The sequence below is a fragment of the Syzygium oleosum genome, unplaced genomic scaffold (genome assembly GCF_021117445.2).
Source record: "Syzygium oleosum isolate NSW1041296 unplaced genomic scaffold, Sole_v2.1 Sole_v2.54, whole genome shotgun sequence".
NCBI classification, from domain to species: Eukaryota; Viridiplantae; Streptophyta; class Magnoliopsida; order Myrtales; family Myrtaceae; genus Syzygium; species Syzygium oleosum.
The window spans coordinates 1,267,587-1,292,790 of NW_026607538.1; the positions used below are offsets into that span (position 1 = coordinate 1,267,587).

The 25,204-nt window shown below is 41.2% G+C and overlaps 3 protein-coding genes and 1 pseudogene across 3 annotated transcripts; 1 reads left to right on the forward strand and 3 right to left on the reverse strand.

Annotated features, from left to right (window-relative positions):
• Positions 1 to 7,192: 7,192 nt before the first annotated feature.
• On the forward strand, positions 7,193 to 8,627 carry LOC115686379 (C-type lectin receptor-like tyrosine-protein kinase At1g52310; annotated as a pseudogene).
• A 701-nt stretch (positions 8,628 to 9,328) lies between these two features.
• Positions 9,329 to 13,940, reverse strand: LOC115686407 (vacuolar-sorting receptor 6-like). The gene is made up of 13 exons (XM_030611690.2): positions 13,471 to 13,940; positions 12,426 to 13,118; positions 12,259 to 12,347; positions 12,061 to 12,130; positions 11,759 to 11,842; positions 11,580 to 11,656; positions 11,413 to 11,494; positions 10,905 to 10,987; positions 10,706 to 10,769; positions 10,482 to 10,610; positions 10,033 to 10,136; positions 9,822 to 9,939; positions 9,329 to 9,727 (listed from the first exon to the last, which is right to left on the reverse strand). The coding sequence occupies exons 1-12, from the start codon at positions 13,760 to 13,762 to the stop codon at positions 9,823 to 9,825; spliced, it is 1,884 nt and encodes a 627-aa protein (XP_030467550.1). The 5' UTR covers positions 13,763 to 13,940; the 3' UTR covers positions 9,329 to 9,727; position 9,822.
• A 4,201-nt stretch (positions 13,941 to 18,141) lies between these two features.
• Positions 18,142 to 20,045, reverse strand: LOC115686411 (uncharacterized). The gene is made up of 2 exons (XM_030611693.2): positions 19,700 to 20,045; positions 18,142 to 18,588 (listed from the first exon to the last, which is right to left on the reverse strand). Exons 1-2 carry the CDS (start codon positions 19,917 to 19,919, stop codon positions 18,446 to 18,448), a joined length of 363 nt encoding a protein of 120 aa, XP_030467553.1. The 5' UTR covers positions 19,920 to 20,045; the 3' UTR covers positions 18,142 to 18,445.
• A 1,234-nt stretch (positions 20,046 to 21,279) lies between these two features.
• LOC115686345 (peptidyl-prolyl cis-trans isomerase FKBP13, chloroplastic) lies at positions 21,280 to 22,571 on the reverse strand. Its single transcript, XM_030611601.2, has 5 exons — positions 22,123 to 22,571; positions 21,938 to 22,030; positions 21,774 to 21,834; positions 21,634 to 21,702; positions 21,280 to 21,554 (listed from the first exon to the last, which is right to left on the reverse strand). Exons 1-5 carry the CDS (start codon positions 22,507 to 22,509, stop codon positions 21,490 to 21,492), a joined length of 675 nt encoding a protein of 224 aa, XP_030467461.1. The 5' UTR covers positions 22,510 to 22,571; the 3' UTR covers positions 21,280 to 21,489.
• Positions 22,572 to 25,204: the final 2,633 nt, after the last annotated feature.

Here is a 25,204-nt window from a genome sequence, read left to right on the forward strand (position 1 = left end):
AGACAGACAGATATGCACCTGGGTCGTTTGAAGTCCTTGTAATCGCTTTAAAGAAATACATATGTCTATATATATATATATATATATATATATATATATATATATATATGAGTTAAATATATGAAAAATGTAGCTGTGACGTAAAGAAAAAGGAAGAAGTGTGACATCTGAATTAACTCATTCGAGGTATTGTTCGCTGCTTTAGCCTGGGCTTGCTTAATTTTGGAGTTCCCAAGCAAAGCTTGCCATTACGTCAAAATGCGCATTTATGAATTAATTCAAGTTTTCACACACACACACACACACACATATATATATATTTTAGAATCACTCTCCCCCTATTTGGTGTACAGTTCGGTTCATTCCTGCCCCTTCACCATCCTAAAAGCTTGCCAGGAGTCGCTCATTATCCAATTTCTCTAGCTCTAGCGACCACTCTTCGCCCGCTTCGGACCGGGTTGTTTCAAGGAAAGAGTACAGAGAAAGGAGGTGGAGGGTGGTGGACGGAGTTAACCCACCGACTATGCTTTGGTGCAGCTCAGCCACTTGTACTTTTCAAATCTCTTCCATCTCATTGCACTTGGCCTTCAGTTCATTCATACCTTGTTTTTACCTTTCTTACTTATTTGATTTGATTTCATGAACGTTCTGCTTTTTCATCAGTTAAATTCTATTCTTGCCAAAGCCATTGACACCCAATGACTTCCATTATTAATCCCAATATATCTCTTTATCTCATATCGCCCATATTACATTTGCTGTGCTGGTAAATGAATTTCTTTGTAACCTTCAACTAGCATGAAGCATTTTAAGGGGGAAAATTACCAAAAAAGTCCTAAACCTTTTGCAATTGTGCCAATTCAGTCCTAAACTTTTTTTTTTTGGCCAATTCAATCCTAAACCTTTTGCAATTGTGCCAATTCAGTCCATCCGGCCACTTTTGGCCGGCCGGCGCTGCCGTGGCCGCCGGCCGGCTGACATGGCGCCGGCCGGCGTTCACGTGGCAATATTTTAATATTTTTTTTTTATTTTCAAATTTTTTTTCCTTTTTTCTTTTTTTTTTATTTTCCTTCTCCCCCCTGGCCTGTCCGGCCAGGGGGGAGGCTCACCGGCGAGGGCGGAGCTCGCCCAGCCATGGCGAGCTGGGCCCTCGCCGCCTCTGGGTGAGCTCCGCCTCGCCGGAGTTGGGCGAGCTCCGCCCTTGCGGGGCCGGGCAAGGCTCGCCCGGCGGCGGCGAGGGCCCGGCTCGCCATGGTCGGGCGAGCTCGCCTCGCCGCCGCTAGGCGAGCCTCTCCCGGCCAAGGCGAGCTCCGCCCTCGCCCGGATCTGCGAGGCGGAGCTCGCCATGGCGAGGCGAGCTCCGCCTCGCCGGATCTGGGCGAGGGCGGAGCTCGCCCAGCCAAGGCGAGCTCCGCCTCGCCGGAGCTGGGCGAGGCTCGCCCAGCGGCGGCGAGGGCGGAGCTTGCCCAGCCATGGCGAGCTGGGCCTTCGCCACCGCTGGGCGAGCCTCGCCTAGCTTCGGCGAGGCGGAGCTCGCCCAGCGACGGCGAGGGCCCAGCTCGCCTCGCCGGAGCTGGGCCCTCGCCGGCGAGCCTCCCCCCTGGCCGGACAGGCCAGGGGGGAGAAGGAAAAGAAAAAAAAAAAGAAAAAAGGAAAAAAAATTTGAAAATATTAAAATATTGCCACGTGGACGCCGGCCGGCGGCCACGTCAATGCCGGCCGGTCAAAAGTGACCAGATGGACTGAATTGGCACAATTACAAAAGGTTTAGGACTGAATTGGTAAAAAAAAAGGTTTATGACTGAATTGGCGCAATTACAAAAGGTTTAGGACTTTTTTTGTAATTTTCCCCATTTTAAGGCCATCCAAGCACGGGTGAACTGCGACTAGAATGAACAATGTCACACTAATGATGGACCCTAGTGCAGCTACCCAGATTGGTACTGACACTGTGTTGGAAAATATTTCTAAAAGTTTTGGTAATAACAAAACTTCTAAACTAAAGACCCAGCTCATAGCAATAAAGTATGGTACTCCAGGATTATTTATGCAAAAGATCATAGACTAATTTGCTCAAGTGGTAGGTGAAATGGTGTTATCAAAACTTGCCACCAAAAGATAACTTGCCATTAATAGAAAATCTAATTGACAGCCCAATGTTTTTCAAAGAATTTTGCCGAGATTTTTTAAATTGAATTAGATGGCCGAATCTCTATAAATCTCGTTTGCAACTTCTGTTTCCCTAAACTCGTGTCGTCGTTGCTTATATTGCTAGTTCACTTTACGCATGGGAGCAATATTTTTATTGGTGTTGGTTCTACAAGATTAGTTTATGTTTTCTTGAAAAACCAATTTACCCCCTTCCCTCTCGGTTACTTGTTTGGACCTAATACATTATGCTAGTAGATACTGCTACCCGGAGCTATTAGATCCACTCATATCTTCATCTTCTTCTGCTAACATTCCAGAAGCTGGAGATATTCAAAAGGTTGTGGACCTTGTTTACACTTGCACGCAGCATGTTCCATCCATGAGACCGAGGATGTCACATGTTGTCCACCAGCTGCAGCAGTTGGTTCCGCCTGCTGTTATGTAGTAACTAGCTGGTGCATCGGCACGAGGTTATCATTTGCTGTACTTTTTGTCTAGCGACTAACTGCTACAGATCCTCTGAGGAAGTTAGACGTGGATGAAGGGTTTATCTTCCCTAGCCGTTTGTAGTTTAGGTATTTAAATTCTGAAAGTGAGAAAGCAGTGTTCTAGGTATGAAGGGAGACTTTGCTCCTGTGGATATTGATGTAACATGCAGTTAGAATTGAATTTTTGTTTTGAAATGAACTCTAATGTAGTCGTTTTGAAAACAACCAAAGCAAGTTGTGAAAGGCAACTAATTTGCTTCCTTCACTCTGCAACACTCCTCATCCTTTTATACAACTACTAGCTTCGTACTTTGCCTGCTTTGTTGTTGTTTTCTTTTGGCGATCGTAGCTTTAAATGAGCCCGCACAGGCATGAGGCAGGCTGCCAATTGTAAAGTAGGAAAATTTTTAGATTGTTCTTGTGCCTATTATGCTTCTTTTTCTATGCAAAAGGTCACCAAATAATCAATGAAGTACTTGTACTCGGTATGCTGTCATTTGGTTGATTTGTCTAGTCTGCTCATATTCATGGGGAAGAAAGATCATCTTTCAATTTTAATGAACTGGAAAAGAAGATTAGAAGCAGCTCGAAGAAATCTGCGGTGCACGTCTTGCATATTTCAGGCGGGGAACGAGCACTTGAATTGAAAAGGGAACTCAATAAACAGTAATCAGCATCATCTTGGCGTGAGAGAAGGAAGATCTATAGATCTAATGCAAGTGCTGTGGTGCATATAGGGTTAATTCCAAAAAAAAGCACAAACTTTAGGTCGAGGGACAATTTTGGCCCAAACTTTTTTTTGTTCCATAAAAAAGCATCAACTTTAGGTTGAGGGACAATTCTGGCTCGAACTTTTTTTTGTCCCGTAAAAAAGCACCAACTTTAGGTCGAAGGACAATTCTGGCCCGAACTTTTTTTTGTCTCATAAAAAAGCACCAACTTTCACTTAAATCCCAAATCTGGCCCTTATTGACTTAAAACCATTGATTTTCCAACTTAACTATTCCACCTTAGCAATAAATCCACGTGACTTGCTGACTGGATTTAAAGCATTATTCATTGTCTTATTCTCTAAACCACAGCTTGAAGAATAACGGTGAAACTGTTCGTCTCCTTCACTTCACTGGCAAGTAAAAAATATCTCCAGATTGAATCTTTCTGGCCAAACTTCGTCGTTTTGTCGTAATTTGAAGCTGTAGACTACAGCCCGTCAACAGACGCCATGGAAGAGATTCGCCAGGCTCACCACCATAACTTTTTGTCTCAAACAAGGATAACTTCAGACAGAAAGTCAATGGGAGGCCAAATTTGGGATTTAAATGAAAGTTGGTGCTTTTTTACGAGACAAAAAAAAGTTCGGGCCAGAATTGTCCCTCGACCTAAAGTTGGTGCTTTTTTATGGGACAAAAAAAAGTTCGGGCTAGAATTGTCCCTCGACCTAAAGTTGGTGCTTTTTTATGGAACAAAAAAAAGTTCGGGCCTAAAGTTGGTGCTTTTTTTTGGAATTAACCCCATATATCTATTGTAAGTGCTCAAGTACATTATGGTTCTTTCACTTTATTTTTTAACATCTATTAATCGCATAAAATCTCTATATGAACCCCCAACTGAGGCTCATAGTTAATACACATGTCTACAACTCAACAACTCCCATCTACAGAGCAAGTGGGGTTCTGCCAACACTTTCCTTGTGTGGTATAATTATCATAATCCTAATGTGTGTCGCGATGAACAAAACCCCACCCTCTCCATTTCTCCTAAGGAATGTATACCACGGATCAAGGAAAAAAAATATAGTCATAAAGATGAAATCCCACTTTCTGTCTGAAGCGTTCACTTTGCTTTCACCTTATCGCCACACCCTTTTCTTTCGGGTTCATCAGATTCACGTCATCCATCCAGAATTGCTGATACATCAGCCTAAAATTGATGTCCTCCTTCCCAGTTACTACTCTTATCCTGCCTGAGAAAGATTATTCCAAGCGAAGCAGGTTCCTAGCATCGGGGATGGGATTCCCACCTCATCAACATCACTATCACAAAAGTCTAAAAAGATGACTCCACTTGGTGAAACTGAAAGCAAAGTGAATGAAAACCCCCAATAGGGTGCTCATGACAATTCCATCCCCGTGGATTCAAACGAAATCATACGCACTTCCTACCAAAAATACATGTAAGATTAAAAAAAGGGTAAATGAATAGTAGGATCATATCGAGGGAAATTGCAGGTTGAGAGTGCAAGAAACACGTGTCGCGCATTGACTCGGTTCTCTTGCACTCCCTTGCAATCTGATTGGGAAGGCCATTGCAATTGCAATGCAACTAAGTAAGTCAAGTCAACCATCTCTTCCTGATACCCCTTTTTTTCTTTTTTCTCTTTTGTTTTCTTGGTGAAGTCAATCCGATTTGTTGATGCTTCTGGATCAGTTGTGGGAGTAACAGAAAGCATTTCTACTTTCTTGGTATGCACGAGAAAATTCTAAAGGAGACTATTTTATAAAAGGGTTAATATCTCGAAAAATCCTAAATTGGTACATCAGTGACAAATTAGCCCCAAATTAATTTTTTGACTATCAAAAACCCAAAACTGATACACTTATGACAAATTTACTCTCCGTTGGTTTCTATTAATTTTACCATCAAATTGTTGAGTTAAATGACATGTGACGGTTGACGGGTGCACCGATTTGGGGTTTTACCCTCCGTTTGTTACAGGTGTACCGGTTTGTGGTTATTCGTGGTATTAATCCAATTTAACGGAAACTTACAGAGGGTAAATTTGTCACAAATATACCAGTTTAGAGTTTTTTGTGGTCAAAAAATTAGTTTGAGGTAATTTTGTTATAAGTGTATCAGTTTAGATTTTTTGATGGTCAAAAAATTAATTTGAAATAAATTTATTATAAATATAACAATTTGAAGTTTTTCGTAATATTAACTTTTTTTAGAAAGAGGTGTGTGCATATTGTGTTGAGATACTAGGGTAGGTTACATCAATTGCTGAGTTGACTTGAACATGCTGTACAAAGTCACCAGATTTGGAAGACTCCAAGGGATTCTTCTACGTGCGTGTTGGGGCAAAGCCTAGTGCGTGTGGGGAGGGGTTCGAACCATACGGCAATGAATGACGATTGACATAGACAGGTCTTTGTCAAGTTTTAATTGGGACTCGGTCAATGAAGACTTTGACGAAGGACCTGCTCGATCAAAGTTAGCAATCGTCGAAAGATCATGAGAAGATTAGTAAGAGCGTGAGGTAGACGGAATGTCGGATGTGGAATGAGAGACTCGTCATCTTAATATGGCCTTCGTAATAGTTCAAATTGCGTATCTACGGGTTAAATCTAAGCATGATCTGTACATTGCGTCGACTAGATCCATACGATTTTGAAACAGCGTGAAGGCACGAGCTCCATGCTATGCATTAGTCTTCCCATGGCGGGCTGATATTTGCCATTTGCTATCGCAAACCATCGGTGAAGGATTCAATGCCTCCAATCAAAACTTCAAGTTTATGCCCTTCATGCATTTTAGGCTCATGAAGCACTGTCCGATGAAGTCACAGAAGAAGACAGCCCACTAGGATAGTTTTCGATGTATTTATGGTCCTCCTGGGCTCCTAGTCCTTGTCAAAAAGTGGGAAACATTCCGTGATTTTTATCATAGTGGCCCGAACAATGCTCGGTCAATCTTGACAGCAGTATGCCCATCAGAATTACATTCATCACGAGCCCTAGAGATGTGTTGGTCCCCTAAACACGAAATGCTTTACCTACTAACAGATAGTGAAACTGCAAATATATGTACAGGGGATAGTATGCCAGTTTCTTTAGAAGAGTACCCACCAACAGCAATTGCAACAGACGTAGAAATTCTCATTTTTCATTCAGGATACATAATTCTAACAAAAACTCTGCAAGTACTAGGGACAAAATTGCATTCTGGTTACATAACATGAACAACTCCCCCCACCAAACTTTTTGCACACCATTACTAGATTGTTTAAAACATATGAACTAATCATAAGTAAGCCTCATCCTTGGATTAGGAAGGTTATCCCAGGTCCAGTCAGCCAAAAAAACTTCGATACGGGATGATTTTTCTTCCAAAGGGCATTCAAATGTTGCGCTGTCTCCTGACATTGCCCTTACCGCGGCGCTTGTTTTTACCCACCTTGAATTTCCCGTTGGATTTCTTCCCTACACCACCAGCTGGCTTCAAGGAACTCTTGTTTTGATTGCCATCAGCCATTTCTACGTCTGTTCAAGCACCAAATCATTCAGACAATCTAACCACCACGAAAGAAGCTACAGCAGAGAGTTGATACTACAATGGCAAAGGCAACTTATTATCTGGTTCCAGTCTCGGAGCTTAAGACTTATTTCTATTCTTTGAGGATCCTATCATTTGTCAACTCCTAGTTTCATCCGAGCCAGCAAATCAGGACAATTGTATGCAAGAATGAAAAAAGAAGTACTGGTCACAGTGCACGCGTTCTAACCGGAACCTGGAGCAATTTTTGGCTAGGAGTTGAAAGAAATTTTGTATGCCAGATGGTTCTAAGGTTGCAGTCGAGATTGAAGAGGACTACTTTTCAGTGAAAGGAGTTTTATTCTGAAATTGGAACAGTTGCTAGACTTCATCATCCAAATTTGGTTGCGGTCAAAGGATGTTATTACAATCACGGTGACTGTTACATAGTCTATGAGTTTATAGCTAATGGGCCTCTAGATAGATGGTTGCACCACATACCAAGAGGTGGCCGGAGCTTGGATTGGGCCATGAGATTGAAAATTGCCACAACACTTGCTCAAGGAATTGCGCAAGTCTAACCCTTTTTAGATGATCATATATAGGTTCTGAGATGCTTGCCCTCTTCATTGAGTCTTTCGTTTCTTTTTCCAATGCTACCTTCAGATTGGTCTTTGAAGTGTGGGTTTCTATGAAAACTGAAAGCACAGCAAATACATCGATTGCTAATAGTTGGACTAGAAATAATGTGAACATGATTCCCTGTGTGGCATTGATCTAAACAATGGGAATAAACAGGATTGAATTTCTTGCATACTTTGTACTGTAGTTTAACATATGTTTTTCGAGATTTTTACTTTGAAGTAGAAATTCCTGTATGATGAACATAATCCTACTTCTCCTTGTCTTTAGCTTGGTAAACTGAATCTTACTTGGTTTTGTTTTACCTCCAGATTCCTGCATGACAAGGTCAACCCACATGTCGTGCATCGTGATATTCGCACCAGTAATTACTCGATGAAGAATTTGGAGCCCATCTAACGGGGGTAGGCCTTTCAAAGTTTGTGCCATGGGAAGTGATGCATGAGAGGACAGTGATGGCTGGGGGCACACATGGGTACCTTGCCCCAGAATTCGTGTATAGAAATGAGATAACGACAAAGAGTGATGTGTATAGTTTCGGAGTGCTTCTGCTTGAAATCATAAGTGGGCGTAGGCCTGCATAGGCAGTTGACTCTGTAGGTTGGCAAAGTAAATTTGAATGGGCAACACCTCTGGTGCAGGCTCACCGCTACCCAGAGCAATTAGATCCTCTCATATCTTCATCTTCTTCTGCTAACATTCCAGAAGCTGGAGATATTCAAAAGGTTGTGGACCTTGTTTACACTTGCACGCAGCATGTGCCATCCATGAGACTGAGGATGTCACATGTTGTCCACCAGCTGCAACAGTTGGTTCCGCCTGCTGTTATGTAGTAACTAGCTAGTGCATCGGCACGAGGTTTTTATTTGTTGTACTTTTTGTCTAGCAACTAACTGCTACAGATTCTCTGAGGAAGTTAGACGTGAATGAAGGGTTTATCTTCCCTAACTGTTTGTAGTTTAGGTAGTTAAATTCTGAAAGTAAGAAAGCAGTGTTCTTGGTATTAAGGGAGACTTTGCTCCTGTGGATATTGATGTAACATGCAATTAGAATTGGATTTTTGTTTTGGAAAGAACTCTGAAGTAGTTGGTACTCTCTCCCTCTCTCTCTCTCTCTCTCTCTCTCTCTCTCTCTCTCTCTCTCTCTCTCTCTCTCTCTCTCTCAGAGTCAATACTTGAGCACTACAGGAGTAACGTTTTGGTGAAACTGCTGAAGCACAACGAAAGCATCTCTCTCTCTCTCTCTCTCTCTCTCTCTCTCTCTCAGAGTCAATACTTAAGCACTACAGGAGTAACGTTTTGGTGAAACTGCTGAAGCACAACCAAAGCAAGTTGTGAAAAAAGGCAACTAATTTGCTTCCTTCACTCTGCAACACTCCTCATCCTTTTATACAACTTTTAGCTTCGTGCTTTGCCTGCTTTGTTGTTGTTTTCTTTTGGCAGTCGTGTCTATAGATGAGCCCACACAGGCATGAGTCAGATTGCCAATTGTAAAGTAGGAAAATTTTTAGATTGTTCTTATGCCTATTATGCTTCTTTTTCCATGCAAAAGGTCACCAAATAAACAATAAAGTACTTGAACTCGGTATGCTGTCATGTGGTTGATTTGTCTGGTCTGCTCATATTCATGGGGTAGAAAGATCATCTTTTAATTTTAATGAACTGGAAAAGAAGATTAGAAGCGGCTCGAAGAAATCTGTGGTGCATGTGAGGGACAGTGCATGTCTTGCATATTTCAGGCCGGAAATGGGCACTTGAATTGAAAAGGGAACTCAATAAACAGTAATCAGCATCATCTTGGCGTAAGAGAAGGAAGATGAATAGATCTAATGCAAGTGCTTTGGTACATACATCTATTGTAAGTGCTCAAGTACATTATGGTTCTTTCACCTTATTTTTTAACATCTATTAATCGCATAAAATCTCTATATGAACCTCCAACTGAGGCTTATATGATACACATGTATACAACTCAACAACTCTTATCTACAGAACAAGTGGGGTTCTGCCAACACTTTCCTTGTGTGGTATAATTATCAGAATCCTAATGTGTGTCATGATGAACAAAACCCCACCCTCTCCAATTCTCACAAGGACTGTATACCATGGATCAAGGAAAAAATATAGTTCGCCGTCTGCAGGAAGCAATTTCCTCACATCACAGCTTTCACATGGCATTGTGTGCATAGTCTCTCCCTGCCAAAGTAGAAGAAACCCAAGGATTAATATGTAAAGCCCGGCTTCCTCAAAAATGGGAGGTGAGGATTGAAGTACTTGTCGAGTCACTTACCTCACACCCTTGTTCCTCCTCGCAGTGGCTGCACATCTGTTTGAACTTCAGGGGGTTGGTGGTTGTCTAGTGGCATGTATTGAGACATGATTGACATGATCTCTGAGTCCATGTAAGACTGCAAAGTGCAAATTTTCAGCGAAATATCAGCTCATTGCCAAGGTGAGAGAAAAGGATATAAATCTGCTTGATCATATATTTTTCCACATACCCGGAGCCTGTATTTGTAGAAGATATATCCGGCAACTGAAACACCTGCTACAGCTGCCAATACCAATACTGTGACGAACCATCCAAGTCTAGAGCCATTCCTCTCTGTAGAATTGTCAGCAAAGTGACAATTTTTTGTGAATAAGAGGTTTATGGAGTTTTTCTTTTTGGTAAGAACATAAATCTGGCCATGCCAGCTACTTTCTTGGTTCATCTCCATTTTTTTGTGAGGCCTTTCAGGATATATGTATGACTATCATCTATCATGCATAATTCTCTCTCACCAAGAGAAGATATAGCTTAAATAAGAAGCAGAGGCAGTTTCATGATCAGTACAAAACTTCAACTTTCGAAGCTCATTTCCAATAAAGAGAAGATTTTTAAGACCGCTTTCTGCAGATCTTGGGCTAGCGCACAAATGGTTTCCCAAGTAGAACACAATTGCCTTACCAATGCATGTATCGTGCTGCGCGATATATATGTGGTTTCCTTTGCACTTGCAGTCATATCCACCATATGTGTTCTTGCATGAGCAACCATCGCATTGACAAGCAGAACGTTCCTTGCATTCATCAACATCTGTTAAACAATTATAGCAGAAGGTTGACGTATGTGGATGTCACAGATAACTATGTAAATATAATTTTTCAAGTCACATAGGTAAAATTTCGCACCTTCACATTTGTGACCATCCCCTTGAAATCCGTGTGGGCAGCTGCATCCAGACAATTGAGACTCCTATTCATATGAACAAGGAAAATGAGCGAGATAAGTTATATGTTAGACCAAGTGAAACTTCTGGTGGCAGGTAAAGTTATTGTCAATGGTAATAAAGAAACTAATGCAAACAAAAAAAAAGTAACAGTACTGAACTGAGCATGCTGAGAAGGTTCTCCCATTTTTCTCATCTGACCAGCAACCTCCATTGTTGATGGCACACCGTCCAGGTCCAAATGCTGCCATTTATGAACCAAGAGTGAGTACTAAGTTAATGCATTCACTATTTGGTCACTTGGTTAGCTAATTTACTCGATTAAATAGAGGCAACGATATCTTTAATACAGCAAGGTAGGCGCGGAAGCATGGCTGTGCAAAAACACTGCTTGCAAAAGTGAATTTATAGCTGAATACTATGTCATCAGCTACATTTCCAAACTTTGGCACAAACCAACCAGAAATATTTTCTCCGTCTCTATTTAGATATTCCCATCATTCACCAAAGTCATCACAATTCACTAGCACCCAAAACTTGTTTCTCTTTTACCTTTTTCCATTCTAAATCACGTGCTCAAATAGTTGGATGAGTGAATACTTTACACTTCAGGGGCAAAAACAACACGTCTACGATATGCCACTCATTGGTGAAGCAATAAAGCTGTACCTTCGCAAGACATATAGCCATCTCCTTTGTACTGAACACCTTGTACACTGGGGCACTCGCATACTCTTCCTCTAAATGTGTCCTGGAAAAGTAACGATTCGGTTTAATTGCAAAACTGAAACTTGGGGACAAATGCAAAATATTTGAGGAAGGTCTTCAGAACGTACTTTGCAAGCAGTAACATTTGACTGGACATCCTGCCAACAACCGCCATTATTTTCGAGGCACTCGTTGGTCTCAAGATCTGTGAAGTAGCATCAAGCCATCAGTAAGTGTCAGATAATATTGCGAACACTGAACTGCAAGTCATCAACTGGGAGAAGGACACAATAATACAAAGATTAACCTGCACTCAAACAAACTGGAGGATCCGTCCCCTCCTTAAATCCAGCACATAAGGCTTGCAGCACAGCAGTTCTCTCCAATTTTCCTAGAGAGTAACAAATAGATGACTTCCTCATAAAGTACACATTTATTTTACTTTAGAATATAACGATAGATACTGGGCAAGCATAGATACTGAATCAGTCTGTAGCTATGGATGGACACAGGAGAGCAATGCAAACAGCTTGATTACACAAGCAATTGGGAAGAACATACAAATTCAATCCTCTAGCACACTATAACACCTAGAATTGCAAAACAAACCTCGATATTGAACATTGTTGATGACTAGTGTTGGCAATATGGTGACATCACCCCGAGATCCTCGGCCAACCTAAATATCAATTACATAATTAGACAACTTACTTAGTATTTTTGTCTCTACATTAGCTTTAAAGAAACTTATGAAAAATCTACTTATTTCAAACGCACTGTGAAAGAGGAACAAAGACCATGCATTACCTGGTGCTCCTGCTCAATTTTCAGGACTTCATTCTCAACATCAGCTTCAGGATCCCCCATGCATCTTTTAATTTTATCAATAGGCAAACCTGGCCAAATAGTCAAGCTCATTCACAATTATGGTCACAGAAGCGAAAAACTGAATAATTCCCAGGAACATAACTCACCAAGTGATTTGGTCACATCCTCGGCACAATCTTTGCTATATTTCTTTTCCTTCATGGAACATCTGATGTGAAAATCGGTCACGTAATCCCACCAAACCCAGGAGTGGTTGCTCTCGTTCGCGACGCGATGAACACAGAGTTGCCTCAAGTTCTCAAACACCACATCCTTTCCATCATATCCCTCCCCAAAGTCCTGCTCCGGGTCTGGTGCGCAATATCTCCCATGGTTTATGCACTGAGACTTGCATTGGTTGCTCTCAACAAAAGCCCGAGGACAGTACCAAGTGATATAATGAGGCGTGAACAAAGTGTAACCACGCTTCTCGAGGATCTGGGCATGGCCCTTGAAATTCTTCACGAAGTTCATCTGCTCATCACATCGGTTCCCGCACTCGTCATTGCTATTGGTCCAGAACTCATACTCGACTCTCTCATCAGGGTGAGGCATGGACTCTCTCCAGTCCAGTTTTATTACGACCTCTTCGTCTTTCTTCAACGCTTGCTTCAAGCTCTCCCCAAACGACCTCTCTATAAGAGCCGATGGAATTCCAATCTTCTCGATGTATCCGTCAGCGTCAGTGCTCTCCTCAGGCGAATCCATGGTTATTAAAGGCTCATCTCTGTTATCAGCGACTAGCACCGCAGCAGCTCCGGCCTGCTGGCCGTTCCACACTTTCTTCGCAAAATAGCAACCTGAAGCAGGATTGAATTCAAGAAGTTTGTCTTAGCATCTAAGCCGCAAGCCATGCCAAACAGAACTGTCCACGGAAATCAAGAACAAGATCTGTCTTTCTGATTTCTATCACTGTTGAAGCAAACCAATAGAATCGATCTTTTCATGCCAGCAAAGTACTATGATCCCACGTAACTAGTCTAAGCAACAATGATCAGGAGGTCTAAAGTGGGTAATAAAGCATCACTTTTTAGCACCAAGAAGACCAATCAGCGAGGAGACATAGCTGTGCCTGAAGCGATGCCTCTCACAAAAACACAGAAAGGAACTCCACGGACACATCTAAGAATTTGAGAGAGAGAGAGCAGTTACCTCCACGGTCAAGAAGGAGGATGGTGGGTCGAGAGAACTTGGACTTGAAGGGCTTATCACCATCAAAGGCCTCGCAACCATTGGAAACATCCTTGCCAGGATAGGCCACAGAGCCAACCAGGATGCCTCCATACTTGGGCACTCCGAAGTTGCCGATGGCTCCATCGTGCTTCGACCTTATGCTCAGCGGTGAAAGGACCTTGATGCTGCTCTTCTCCACTACGAAGTGAGCCCAACAAGCAGAGCTCGCGGCCAACGCAAACGCCAGAAGCAGGGCTCCGAGCAGAGCCATGGTGGTGGGTGTGGGATGGATTGGAGGCTCTTTTCTGATGCAAACGTAATGGTGTTCGTATCAAACAGTGAGAGGGAAGTTTAAGGAAGAAGGAAGGAGTTAGTTGACTAATGGACAGACTTAGGAGAGAGACAGAGAGAGAGATTCACCTGGGGTAGCTTGATGTCCTTGTGATAAGAAATATATATGTATAAATGTATAATATATATATGAAAAATGTAGCTGTGACGTAAAGAAAAAGGGAGGAAGGAGGGAAGAGAGAGAAGCAAAGGGAGGGTGGTGGACGGAGTCAGCCCAACGACCGTGCTTGGTGCAGCTCAGCCACTTGTACTTTTCAAATCTCTTCCCATCTCATTGCACTTGCCCTTCTGTTCAACCATCCCCTGTTTTTGCCTTTCTTGCTTATTTGATTTGATCTGATTTTCGTGAAGGTCCTGCTTCTTCATCAGTGTGATTCTATTCTTTGCCAAAGCCATGAGCACCCAATGACTTCCTTTATTAATTTCAATATATCTCCTTTATCTCGTATCACTCGTATCAGATCTGTTGGGTTGGTAAATGAAGCTTTAGATGACATGAAGCATTTTAAGGTCATGCAAGCACCGGTGGACTGCGACTAGAATGAACAGTATCACACTAATGATGGACCCTAATGGGGCTACTAACAAAGGTATGGAAAATTACAAAAAAAAATCTCAAATTTATTGCGATTGTGCCAATTTAATCCTAAACGTTTTAATTTTAGTCAATTTAGTCATAAACCTTTAAACAATTTGCAAATTGAGTTCTCTTGGCTGCTTTTGGCCAAAAATCGCTAACATAAACGCTAACCATCCTATGTGGCTTAGTCAGTGTTGACATAGACAATTTTTTTAAAAAAAATTTGAATAATTTTATCATTTTTCTTCTTTTTTTCTTTCATTTTGGCCAACGAAGGTCGCCAACGACCATCACCGGCCACTGGGCGAGGATCCCCTCACCTCGCCGACCACAATGAAAAGAAAAAGGAAAAGAAAAAAATTCAAAATTCAAAAAATATTTTTAAAAAATTGTTCACATTAGTGCCGGTTATGGCACGTAGGACGACTGGCGTCCACGTTAGTAATTTTCGGCCAAAATTTGCCAGAAGGATTCAATTGGCCAAATTGAAAGGTTTATGATTAAATTGGCGTAAGTGCAATAGGTTTATGGCTTTTTCAGTAATCTCCCCCACTAAGGTACCAGAGCCTGAATCAAGACATTGTATTGGGAATTATCCCCGAAAGATTTTGATGGTAACGGAACTTAATTCTAAGCATTTAATAGGCTCAATTCAGTGTGCAGAGACTCACTTTTAAATCATGCAGAAGCTAGGGATTTGATTCTTTCAGCATTTGAATCAAATTTTGTTATGTTTGGAAATTTACAGAAGGAAAGGGTGCAGCACAAAAATCATGGTTCTGCAAAACAGCAAGACTTGATCGTTGGGCACTTTTTTGTATGTTAATTTGATGATCATTAGTGTTTTTAAATCGAAGAACCAGCTCACAGCAATAAAGTATGATACTCCATAATTATTTATGCAAAAGATCGCAAAATAATTAACTATAGAAATTGGTCAGGTTCCGCATGGCAGCAAGTTCTACACTAGTAATAAGGCGGTATTTGTACTCGTGGTTTAACTAGTGGAACTCAGCATATTTGGGCTGCTAGTGCCACAAAGAGAGGAGTAGGCATAGTCGAGCAGAACCTCTATAAATCTCGTTTGCAATTTTTGCCTCCCTAAACCCGTTGACTGTGTCGCTGCTTTTATCGCCAGTTCATTTTACGCGTGGAAACAATATTTTATCGGAGTTATTTCTACAGAAATTAGTTTATGTTTTCTTTAATATAAAAAAAAATTCAATTCACCCCCTCTCTTGATTGCTTATTCGGACCTAATACATGGGACTACCTATGTTTCGGTTACTACGCTAGTAGATACGTCTCTAAAGTTACATCCTTGCAGTAGCATAAAAATGTTTTAAATTAGTGTAGGTGCGAGTGAGCCATGGCCCAAAACAGATGGTATTGTTGCAGCAACGAGCCTAGATGAAGTTTCTCTACAGCACACTAGACGTTCATAAAAAAGAAAACAGTCCGCAAGTAGCGTGCAACTCGTTTGCTTGTAATATGTTTCGAGAGAGAGAAAGAATGATCCCACCTTTTTTTTCATTTGGTTAGTCATAAAGATGAAATCCCACTTTCTGTCTGAAGCGTTCACTTTGCTTTCACCTTATCCCCCACACCCCGTTTTTCTTTCGGGTTTCATCAGATTCACGCCATCCCCATCCAGAATTGCTGATCAATCAAGCCTAAAATTGTTCTCGTCCTCCTTCCCAGTTACTACTCTCATCCTGCCTGAGAAAGATTAGTCCAAGCCAAGCAGGTTCCTAGCATCAGGGATTGATTCCTACCTCATCATCAACATCACTATCGGAAAAGTCAGAAAAGATGACTCCACTTGGTGAAACCGAAAGCAAAATGAAAAAGAAAACCCCGACTTAGGGTGCTCGTGACAACTCCATCCCCATGGATTATAACCACACCACAATTCCTACCAAAAATACATATAAGATTGAAAAAAGGGTGAATGAATGGTAGAATCATATCGAGGGTAATTGCAGGTTGAGGGTGCAAGGAACACGTGTCGCGAATCGACTCGATTATCTTGCACGCCCCTGAAATCTGATTGGGAAGGCCATTGTGATGCAACTAGGTAAGTCTAGTCAATCCGCTCTTTCTCATACCACCTTTTGTTCTTTTTACCTTTTTTTGTTTTCTTGGTGAAGTCAATCCGATTTGTTTATGCTTCTGGATCTGTTGTGGGAGTAAAAGAAAGCATTTTCTACTTTCTTGGTATGCATAAATTTTAAAGGAGACTATATTCTAAAAGGGGTGTGTGCATGTTGGATTGAGAAACTAGGGTTGGCGACATCAATTGTTGAGTTGACGTGGAAATGCTGTATAAAAGTCGCAGGATTTGGAAGACTCCAAGGGGTTCTTCTACGTGCGTGTCGGGGCAAAGTCTAGTGCGTGCGTGTGGGGAGGGCTCGGACCATACGGCAATGAATGACGATTGACGATTGACAGAGACAGGTCTTTGTCAAGTTTTAATTGGGGACTCGGTCAATGAAGACTTTGATGAAGGACCTGCTCGATCAAAGTTAGCAATCGCGAAAGATCATGAGAAGATTAGTATGAGCGTAAGATGGACGGAATGTCGGATGTAGAACGAAGGACTCGTCATCTTGAAACAACCTTCTTAATAGTTCAAATTGCGTGTGTATGGGTTAAATTTAAGTATGATTTATATATCGCATCGATTGGATCTATACGATTTTTAAAACAGTATGAAGGCGTGAGCTCCGTGTAAACCGGTCAAAATATGTCATAAAGTCATTTCTTAACCCATATACGACGGGTTGAGTTTTTATATAAGTTAGTTATATATAATAAATAGGTCATTAATGAGTTTAAATTTGATATGGGTACTGGATGGGTCATAAATAAGTTGAAAATGAGTTATAAATGAGTTTATAACTTACTTAGACCCAACTCATGTACGAGTGGTTGAGTTGTTATATAAGTTAGTTATATATAATAAATAGGTCATTAATGAGTTTAAATTCGATATGAGTGCTGGATGGGTCATAAATAAATCGTAAATGGGTTATAAATAAGTTTACAACTTACTTAGATCCAACCCACGTTTACTAATCTCTCTTCATTTTCTTTCGCCTACACTTGATCTTACATTCACTAACTCCGCACTGTCACCTTTCAGTTGGGTATGAATTTTCCTAGATTTGATTAAATATGTAAGTGTTCTAAGTCTGGTATTGATTGGATATGGATCACTAGATTTACAAGGTCAAAACAAGTTAAATTAGTCTATTTGGGTACGATCATTTTCAAATCTAACCCAACCCACCCACCCGTTTAAAAGATCTAGCTCCATGCTATGTAAGAGTCTTCCCATGGCAGGCTGATCTTTGCCATTGCTATCACGATGGGGCTGGTTTGGTCAAATGGATGGCCCAATTAAAGATTCAAGTTTATACCATTCATGGATTTTAGGCCCATGAAGCAATCTGCACTGTCTGCTGAAGTCACAGAAGTCAGCCCCACTAAGATAGAATTCGACAAGCCGATGGTCCTCCTGGTCCTTGGTGAAAAGTGGGAGACATTCGATGTTCTTTATCACAATCTTGATAGCAGGAGGCTCATCAGAATTACATTCATCACTAGCCCTAGAGATTTGTAGGTCCCCTAAACACTAAATGTTTTACCTAGTAACAGATAGTGAAACTGTTTCGACCAAAAAAAAAAAAAAGAAATATTGAAACTGCAAATATATGTACAGGGGATAGTATGCCAGTTTCTTTAGAAGAATACCCACTAACAGAAATTGCAACAGACGTAGAAATTCTCATTTTTCATTCAGGATACATAATTCTAACAAAAACTCTGCAAGTACTAGGGACAAAATTGCATTTTGGTTACATAACTCTCCCCACCAAACTTTTTGCACACTATTACTAGATTGTTAAAAACATATGAACTCAGCATAAGTAAGCCTCATCCTTGGATTAGGAAAGCTTATCCCAGGTCCAGTCAGCCAAAAAACCTTCGATACGGGACGATTTTTCCTCCAAAGGGCGTTCAAATGTTGCGCTTTCTCCTGACATTGCCCTTACCGCGGCGCTTGTTTTTACCCACCTTGAATTTCCTCTTGGATTTCTTCCCTACACCACCAGCTGGCTTCAAGGAACTCTTGTTTTGATTGCCATCAGCCATTTCTACATCTGTTCAAGCACCAAATCATTCAGACAATCTAACCACCACGAAAGAAGCTACAGCAGAGAGTTGATAGTTGATACTACAATGGCAAAGGCAAATTATTATCTTGTTCCAACCAAGTGAAAATACAATTGATCCTTCCGATCTCAGCGCTGAAGACTTATTTCCCTTCTTTAGGATCCTTTCATTTGTCAACCCTAGTTGAGTCCGAGCCAGTAAATTAGGACAATTGTATGCAAGAATGTAAAAAGAACCACTGGTCACAGTGCACGCAGAAGTTCTAACAAGAACTTGGAGCAATTTTTGGCTAGGAGTTGAAAAAGAATTATTTGTTAAAAGCAGAACAGAGTTATTCACTATGCATATAGTTGCAGAATACAATTGACTTCCTTCACCGGTCTTTTAGCCACCAACTTTCTAATAGGAAACAGGAACAGATTTGTTCAGCTAAAATCTGACAGATGTCCCTCATGTCCTAGTAACACAGTCAGTCAGAACAGGTCATAGGCATGCATAAAAGGAGGAAATAAAGCAGAAGAGCGCGCTGCAAGAAACGGAAAACAGTGTAAGGATCTTTCAGCATGAGAGAACTCCCCTCCTCAAATCATTATGTGCATTCACAATGGCACACTACCGTAGCATTGAGCTATTCTACCTCCCTAAAAGCTTGCCTTTCGAGTAAAGCAGGGGTCGCAGCTCACGATTGAATCACTGAAATCTCCACTTAATCCTTCAGGCAAGAAATGCAGGATACAGCCCAATTCATGAACTATTCAACTCTAGAAGATGAACTAGAGACCGCATCAGTGAGATTCAGCAACGATGACTTCATTGTGAATTCAATCACACCCAATTCACAGTCAAATTCCACAACAATGTATGATGAGTATGTTTGATTCAGCAGCCGAATTGGAAGCTACGGAACTACATTCCCCAAATACCATCAAACCAAAACCGCCGAAAGATCGTAAACTAACCACTCGAACACTCAGACACAACGACAGAAAACAGAGCAACAGTACCGCCGGAGCTACGACACAGCCTCGCTTCAGAATCCAACACCAACAACAACAACAACAAAGAACTAAGACACAAGGCGAAGCAGAGACCACGTACCCATGGAAGAAGTGGCGGCGGCGAAGGCGGCGGCGGCGGCGCCCTCCATGGAACCGGAACTGGAATTGGGGAGAGCGGGGACGGGGAGCTTGGGAGCGGCGAGGGCGGCCTCCTGGGCGGCGAGCTTCGCGGCGTCCTTGTTGTCGTAGAAGGGCTCCACGATCTCCCTCCGGATGGCTCTCAGCCTCTTCTCCCTCTTCGATCTCATAGACTTCGCCATCTCTCTCTCTCTCTCTCTCTCTCTCTCTCTCTCTGCAACTGCAACACCACAAGGGCCTCCACGAAGACGAGCCGCGCCGGCGAGCTAGGGTTTCGTTTCTGCGCCCGAGCAAAGGAAGGAAGAAGAAGAAGCGCCGAACCGGTAGCTACTCGCCAGGCCACTTTATATAGGTTTTCATCTTGCGGCTAGCTACTTTGACAAAATTGCGTTTTCGCCCCTACAATTACAATATTATTCCATTTGACACCCAATGCTTTTTTTCCTGTTTTCGCAAATGACCCTAGGAATTCGCCAAAATCACATATTCATACTCGCATAGGTATTTCAGATGGAGAGACCATGAGTATTTATTTCCAAGCCCTTTTCTTTCCAATTTGATCTTTTACAATTGATGAGGAGGCCTTCATTGTCGATCTAATGTGGGTGCACTATGCTTGAGTGGATTCAAGTGCTAGTCGAAAAAAAATTCCGACAATGAGTGAAAATGACTAATTATCTTATCACTTGCACAAACTCATTAGGCTAATTTCGAATTTACGAGCATGTACGACGTGCAGGTGCATCGGTAACGAGTAATTTGAAGGGATAATGATACAAACGGTCCCTATATTTTGGCTCAATGTGTAATGTGATCCATAAACTTTTAATTTGTTCAATGTAGTCTCTGAATTTTAGCCTAATGTTCAATGTGGTTCCTGAACTTTTAATCTATTTAATGTGATCCCTAAAAGTTTAAAGTAGTCCCTGAACTTGAGTTAATAAAAGAACTACATTGAATATTTTTATATAGTTCAGGGACTAAATTAAACATGTATCAAAAGTTCAGGGACGACATTGAACAAATTAAAAATTCAGAGATCATATTCCACATTGGGTTAAAGTTTAGGGACCACATTGAACAGATTAAAAGTTCATGGATCACATTGCACATTGAGTCAAAGTTCAGGGACTGTTTGTGTCATTTTCCCTAATTTAAATTATAATTCTAGCCATAGCAGGCAGATGCCATGTTTGCACCCTGCCCTAATGTCATCTCACAATTGGCAATATACCATATGTTGAAAAATTTCGTGACTTTAATCTTATGATGATAGTATTTTGAGATTTTCCCATTTTTATTATGTTGGGTTTTGAACTGCGGACGAATGTGGCGACTTGCAAATATGCACCACTTTCTCCATTTTCGTTTCGATCTTCCACCTCTAAACGGTATAGCTTTGCTTTGGTTCTTCGCATGTTTCGGCCTTTCGGGTGTTTTATACAACTATGAATGCATCTTGGGCAAGCCTAGTTTTCATTTTGCACCATCTTGTTGGTCACCGAAATAGATTATACGGTTCATTGTTTATGCATGCATCAATTTCTGTCAATTTCAATTACTTATGTTTATGAGTCTGCAGATGTAAAACATGACGAGTTCAGATATACATGACCATGAAGTGAAACAAGACGCTAGAAGAGCCTTTACAGAAACCGGCACGGCATCACTCAAGATCCCGATTTACATGTCAAGAAAAATCTCCAACACCCCTCTGTGTTTGTGATATTTGCCGGCGATGCATTCACCTCGTCAACCTTTGCCGACAAACTCGACGTCAAACAAGAGCACAGAGTCGGGAGGAATGATACATGATCCTGCGCCACAAAAGATTGAGCTGAGTGAAACTTGTTACTGATGATCACGGGGCTGTCCTGATGAATCAATGGACCTTACCTCCTCTGCAACCAGTTCCTCTCATGCCATAGCCGAGCTCCGGAGGTAGCTTTAAGATCCGTTTTCCGCCTGTAATCATGTGGTATTTAGACAGATGTGCAAGAATGTGTTGGATCATCACATCAGATGGAATTTCATACCAGCAAGCATGGGTGGCACTCCCTCCCCACCTAAAATGCCTTCATCCCACCCTTTGATCACCTACACCAAATTCCCCATACAATACTAGCTAGCTTAGGTAATTCTGAATTGAGAATCACTCCCTCACTGAGCTCAAGACGGACCGGAAAAGGATGAGGAGTACCTCGCCGACCCCGACTTTGAAAGTGAGAGGCTTGCCGCGACTGTAGCTGCTGTCGAACACCTTCCCGTTCTCCAATTTCCCCACATAATGCGCCTGCAATTGCTTTCTTTGTCTCTACTCATATTCTTTACTCCAAAGGAACCAAGAAAGGAAAATGAACGAAATCAAGTCATGAGACTCGTAACCTTAATGAACTGTCCTTTGACAGCCTCAGGACCGGTGCCCACCACTTTGTCGCAATAGGCGAGCCCCGAAGGCGCCACCGTCAGCTCGCACGGCGCCGTCTCTGCTGCTTCTGCAATCCGGGGTTGCCACGGGAATTGCCAGGCAATGAGCTCCACAAGGCCTAACCCCATCATCCCAATAGCTTCTCTTCTTCCGGTAGTGGTGCTCAACAAGTTCGGCTTCGGCCCGATCGAGCTGCTTCTTTTGCTGGTGTTCCCGGATTCATCAACATTGTTTCTGGTGACGAATGACACTTCACTTCTAGTATTCGCGAGGCTACAGGGATCAAAAGTCCCCGGCGGCAGTGGCGACAACGGCAGCGAACAGGAACAGCTGCTCAATGCCATTAACCCACCGAGCAGGAAGGACAGGAAGGTGGAAGTATATGGATAGGCTTCGATATTTCTGGTTTCTGTGGACAATAATTAATCTTCTTCATCTGATCAAAACTAAGGAACTGGATCCAACACAGGCTCATGCGCTTCATTCAGCCCAAGCTTACAAGGCCCATCCCTTGGCCATCACCCATCCATCACCAAAATCATACTCAATCCAATCGATTGGCTCTTGGATTGGGCTTTTGGTGAAAATTGAATCTCTCTAAAACAAAATTGACTAGCTCATGATTGATTAATACCAGTAACCTACGGGGAAAATTGAATCTCTCTAAGACAAAATTGAGTTGTCCGACCGAAAGGAGTTGATTGAGTGGTCAAACGTTTGTGAAACCAAAGTTCCATGGTAAACCCGTCTTCCATTAAAAAATAACGTAAGTGACACCTTACGAGTGGAGTCTTATTCGATACATATGGACAAGACGGCTTGTGAGTATCTATGATATATATCAAGTTTAATGTTGACCATGCATACGGACAAGACGGCCCTAGATACGACCTTCTATTAACATAAACGGCAAAAAAAGATGGGTAGCCCTCGATGCGTAGATTTCGACATCAAAAGCTGGATGTAGACATGGTCCATTAGTCGTCGATTTTCCAAAAATTGAACTCGTCCCCGAGAAGCCTTTGCTGCCCCCAAAGTGATCAAAGAATATATAAATATATATGATAGCTGATTTAGGAGTGAATGCCTTTATTCTTTATTTTCAGTTCTTTATTTTCAGGCCAGCTGGGGTTCTTGAAGTAAAAGGCATGCAAAGAGACTTTTGCATTCACCCTCTTATTAAAAAGTCGACAACGTTTCAATATCATCCATTTTCCCTGGCTGCTTCGACAAGCTTTTGGATTGATGGGACGATACATGAAAGGAGTAAACCTGAAGCCAAAGATCCAGCAGCTAAAGCTCATCTCTATCGCTACTGCTAATAAACCAGATCTCTTGCCTATCGCATCTTCACGCATCTGCATATTTTACCCCAGAAATCAATCTCCTTCCAGCTAAATATGCTGCGGCCACAGTGTAGAAACTCGATCTCCCTCTGCGAGGACGGTAGCTTCTCGGTGACGACGGAGTCGTCTGGGGGGAGGCTGAATGAAATGGATGGTTGTTTCTTGCGCTTCACACCCATTTGAAAAAATAAGATTCGATGATGGAGTGCACAAGTTATTAAGCAGATCTACACTTCAAGATTTCTATATATAGACTCATGACTCATGACTATCTTTGGTTTTTGTTCAGCATGCAAAGAATACAAACTAGGGTTATACTTGTATACAATGCTTTGACCGAGTGTTTGCCTCCATGGGTCTTTCGTCGCTTGATCATACGCCATGATTGATGAATGGTCCTCAAGTTTCAACTGGCTTGTTAAGTCGTCTTCCTATATCTTTAGTGTAGTGGCGGCTGCTGCGTACGAAACTTGGAGGCTCTGCTTCCAGAATTTCTCTGCACTCTTTTATCCCTTCGTGTCTCTGGCAATAGGCAGTTGTGGCACGACTTTGTGTACAAGCACGCAACGGGAAGAAAAATATATTGCAAGAACAAAGGGCAAGATTAGATACTACATTAGTTATTATGTGGTTTGGTTTAAGTAACGCAATACCCATCACGCTGCTTGGTTTCGTGAATAACGTGTAGAGTTAGGGGAAAACGGCATCGGAATTCACAAATTAACATAATTAGAGGGACCGTTATGATTATCGCTCTAATAGTTAACCATGATTCATGAGTTTAATACCGCATGTAAATTACTCCATACAATTTTGTATAAAGTGTTTAGTTATTATTGTATTTAAAAGTTAAGCACCTATCATGTGATCATATTAAAATAATTTTTTAGTATAGTAATCATCACTTTAATAGCCAATAGTGAGTCCAATTCCCCATTTATTTTATCTATTATTTAATAATGATTTAATGGTTATGCTTTACTTTTTAATCATAAAATTTGTGATTATAGTAAAAAAAATTTACCACATAATTAATAGTATGATTGAAAAATTTATCGAATCACAATTTGACATCAATGAATATAGTTAGTAATCACAATAAACATCATAGTATGAATAATATAATATTACGTTATGAAATATTAATAATCGTCCTTAATACTGAGCAAATAATAATATGCTAATTATTATATTATGATAACATTTAGTGAACAAATAACTATATATATATCAAGATAACATAATTATTATTACTTCAATTATTTACCTATTATTTGATATTTTAATCATTAATCTTATAATAGGTGACTGAGTCAAATAATTAATAGGTGTTATCCTTACAACAATAATAAAAATAAGTGTAGTTATTTTGGCAATAGCTATGACAACCAGGCAATAATAGCTATTACTATGATAGATACTATGTAGGGGATCCGTGTAATATCTATTATTGCAAGCAAACACTGTAATAGATAGTCAACTTGTAATACTTATGTAATGTGATAACCATTACTGCAACCAAACATGTTGTAATTCAACAATATCATCATTAAGGTGGACTTTCTTGTCAAAGAAAAGAAAAAATTTCTTCACATAGATGGCTAAGAATATTGCTAGATTTATTAAGGCCCGTATACAAGATTTATCTACTAAATGATGTACACTCATTGTGCTTGAACAGGTCCACTTAATA

Bases quoted from the DNA above. Each gene is read 5' to 3' on its own strand.
- LOC115686407 (XM_030611690.2), bottom strand. From the start codon at position 13,762: ATGGCTCTGCTCGGAGCCCTGCTTCTGGCGTTTGCGTTGGCCGCGAGC. The intron at 10,770-10,904 runs GTTCAGTACTGT...TCATATGAATAG, and splicing joins GAACCTTCTCAGCATGCTCA to GAGTCTCAATTGTCTGGATG. The intron at 10,611-10,705 runs GTGCGAAATTTT...ATTGTTTAACAG, and splicing joins GGATGGTCACAAATGTGAAG to ATGTTGATGAATGCAAGGAA.
- LOC115686411 (XM_030611693.2), bottom strand. From the start codon at position 19,919: ATGGCGAAGTCTATGAGATCGAAGAGGGAGAAGAGGCTGAGAGCCATC. The intron at 18,589-19,699 runs GTACGTGGTCTC...GTGCTTGAACAG, and splicing joins CGCCGCCACTTCTTCCATGG to ATGTAGAAATGGCTGATGGC.
- LOC115686345 (XM_030611601.2), bottom strand. From the start codon at position 22,509: ATGGCATTGAGCAGCTGTTCCTGTTCGCTGCCGTTGTCGCCACTGCCG. The intron at 21,835-21,937 runs GTACTCCTCATC...AATTTGGTGTAG, and splicing joins TCAAAGTCGGGGTCGGCGAG to GTGATCAAAGGGTGGGATGA. The intron at 21,703-21,773 runs GTATGAAATTCC...ACATGATTACAG, and splicing joins AGTGCCACCCATGCTTGCTG to GCGGAAAACGGATCTTAAAG.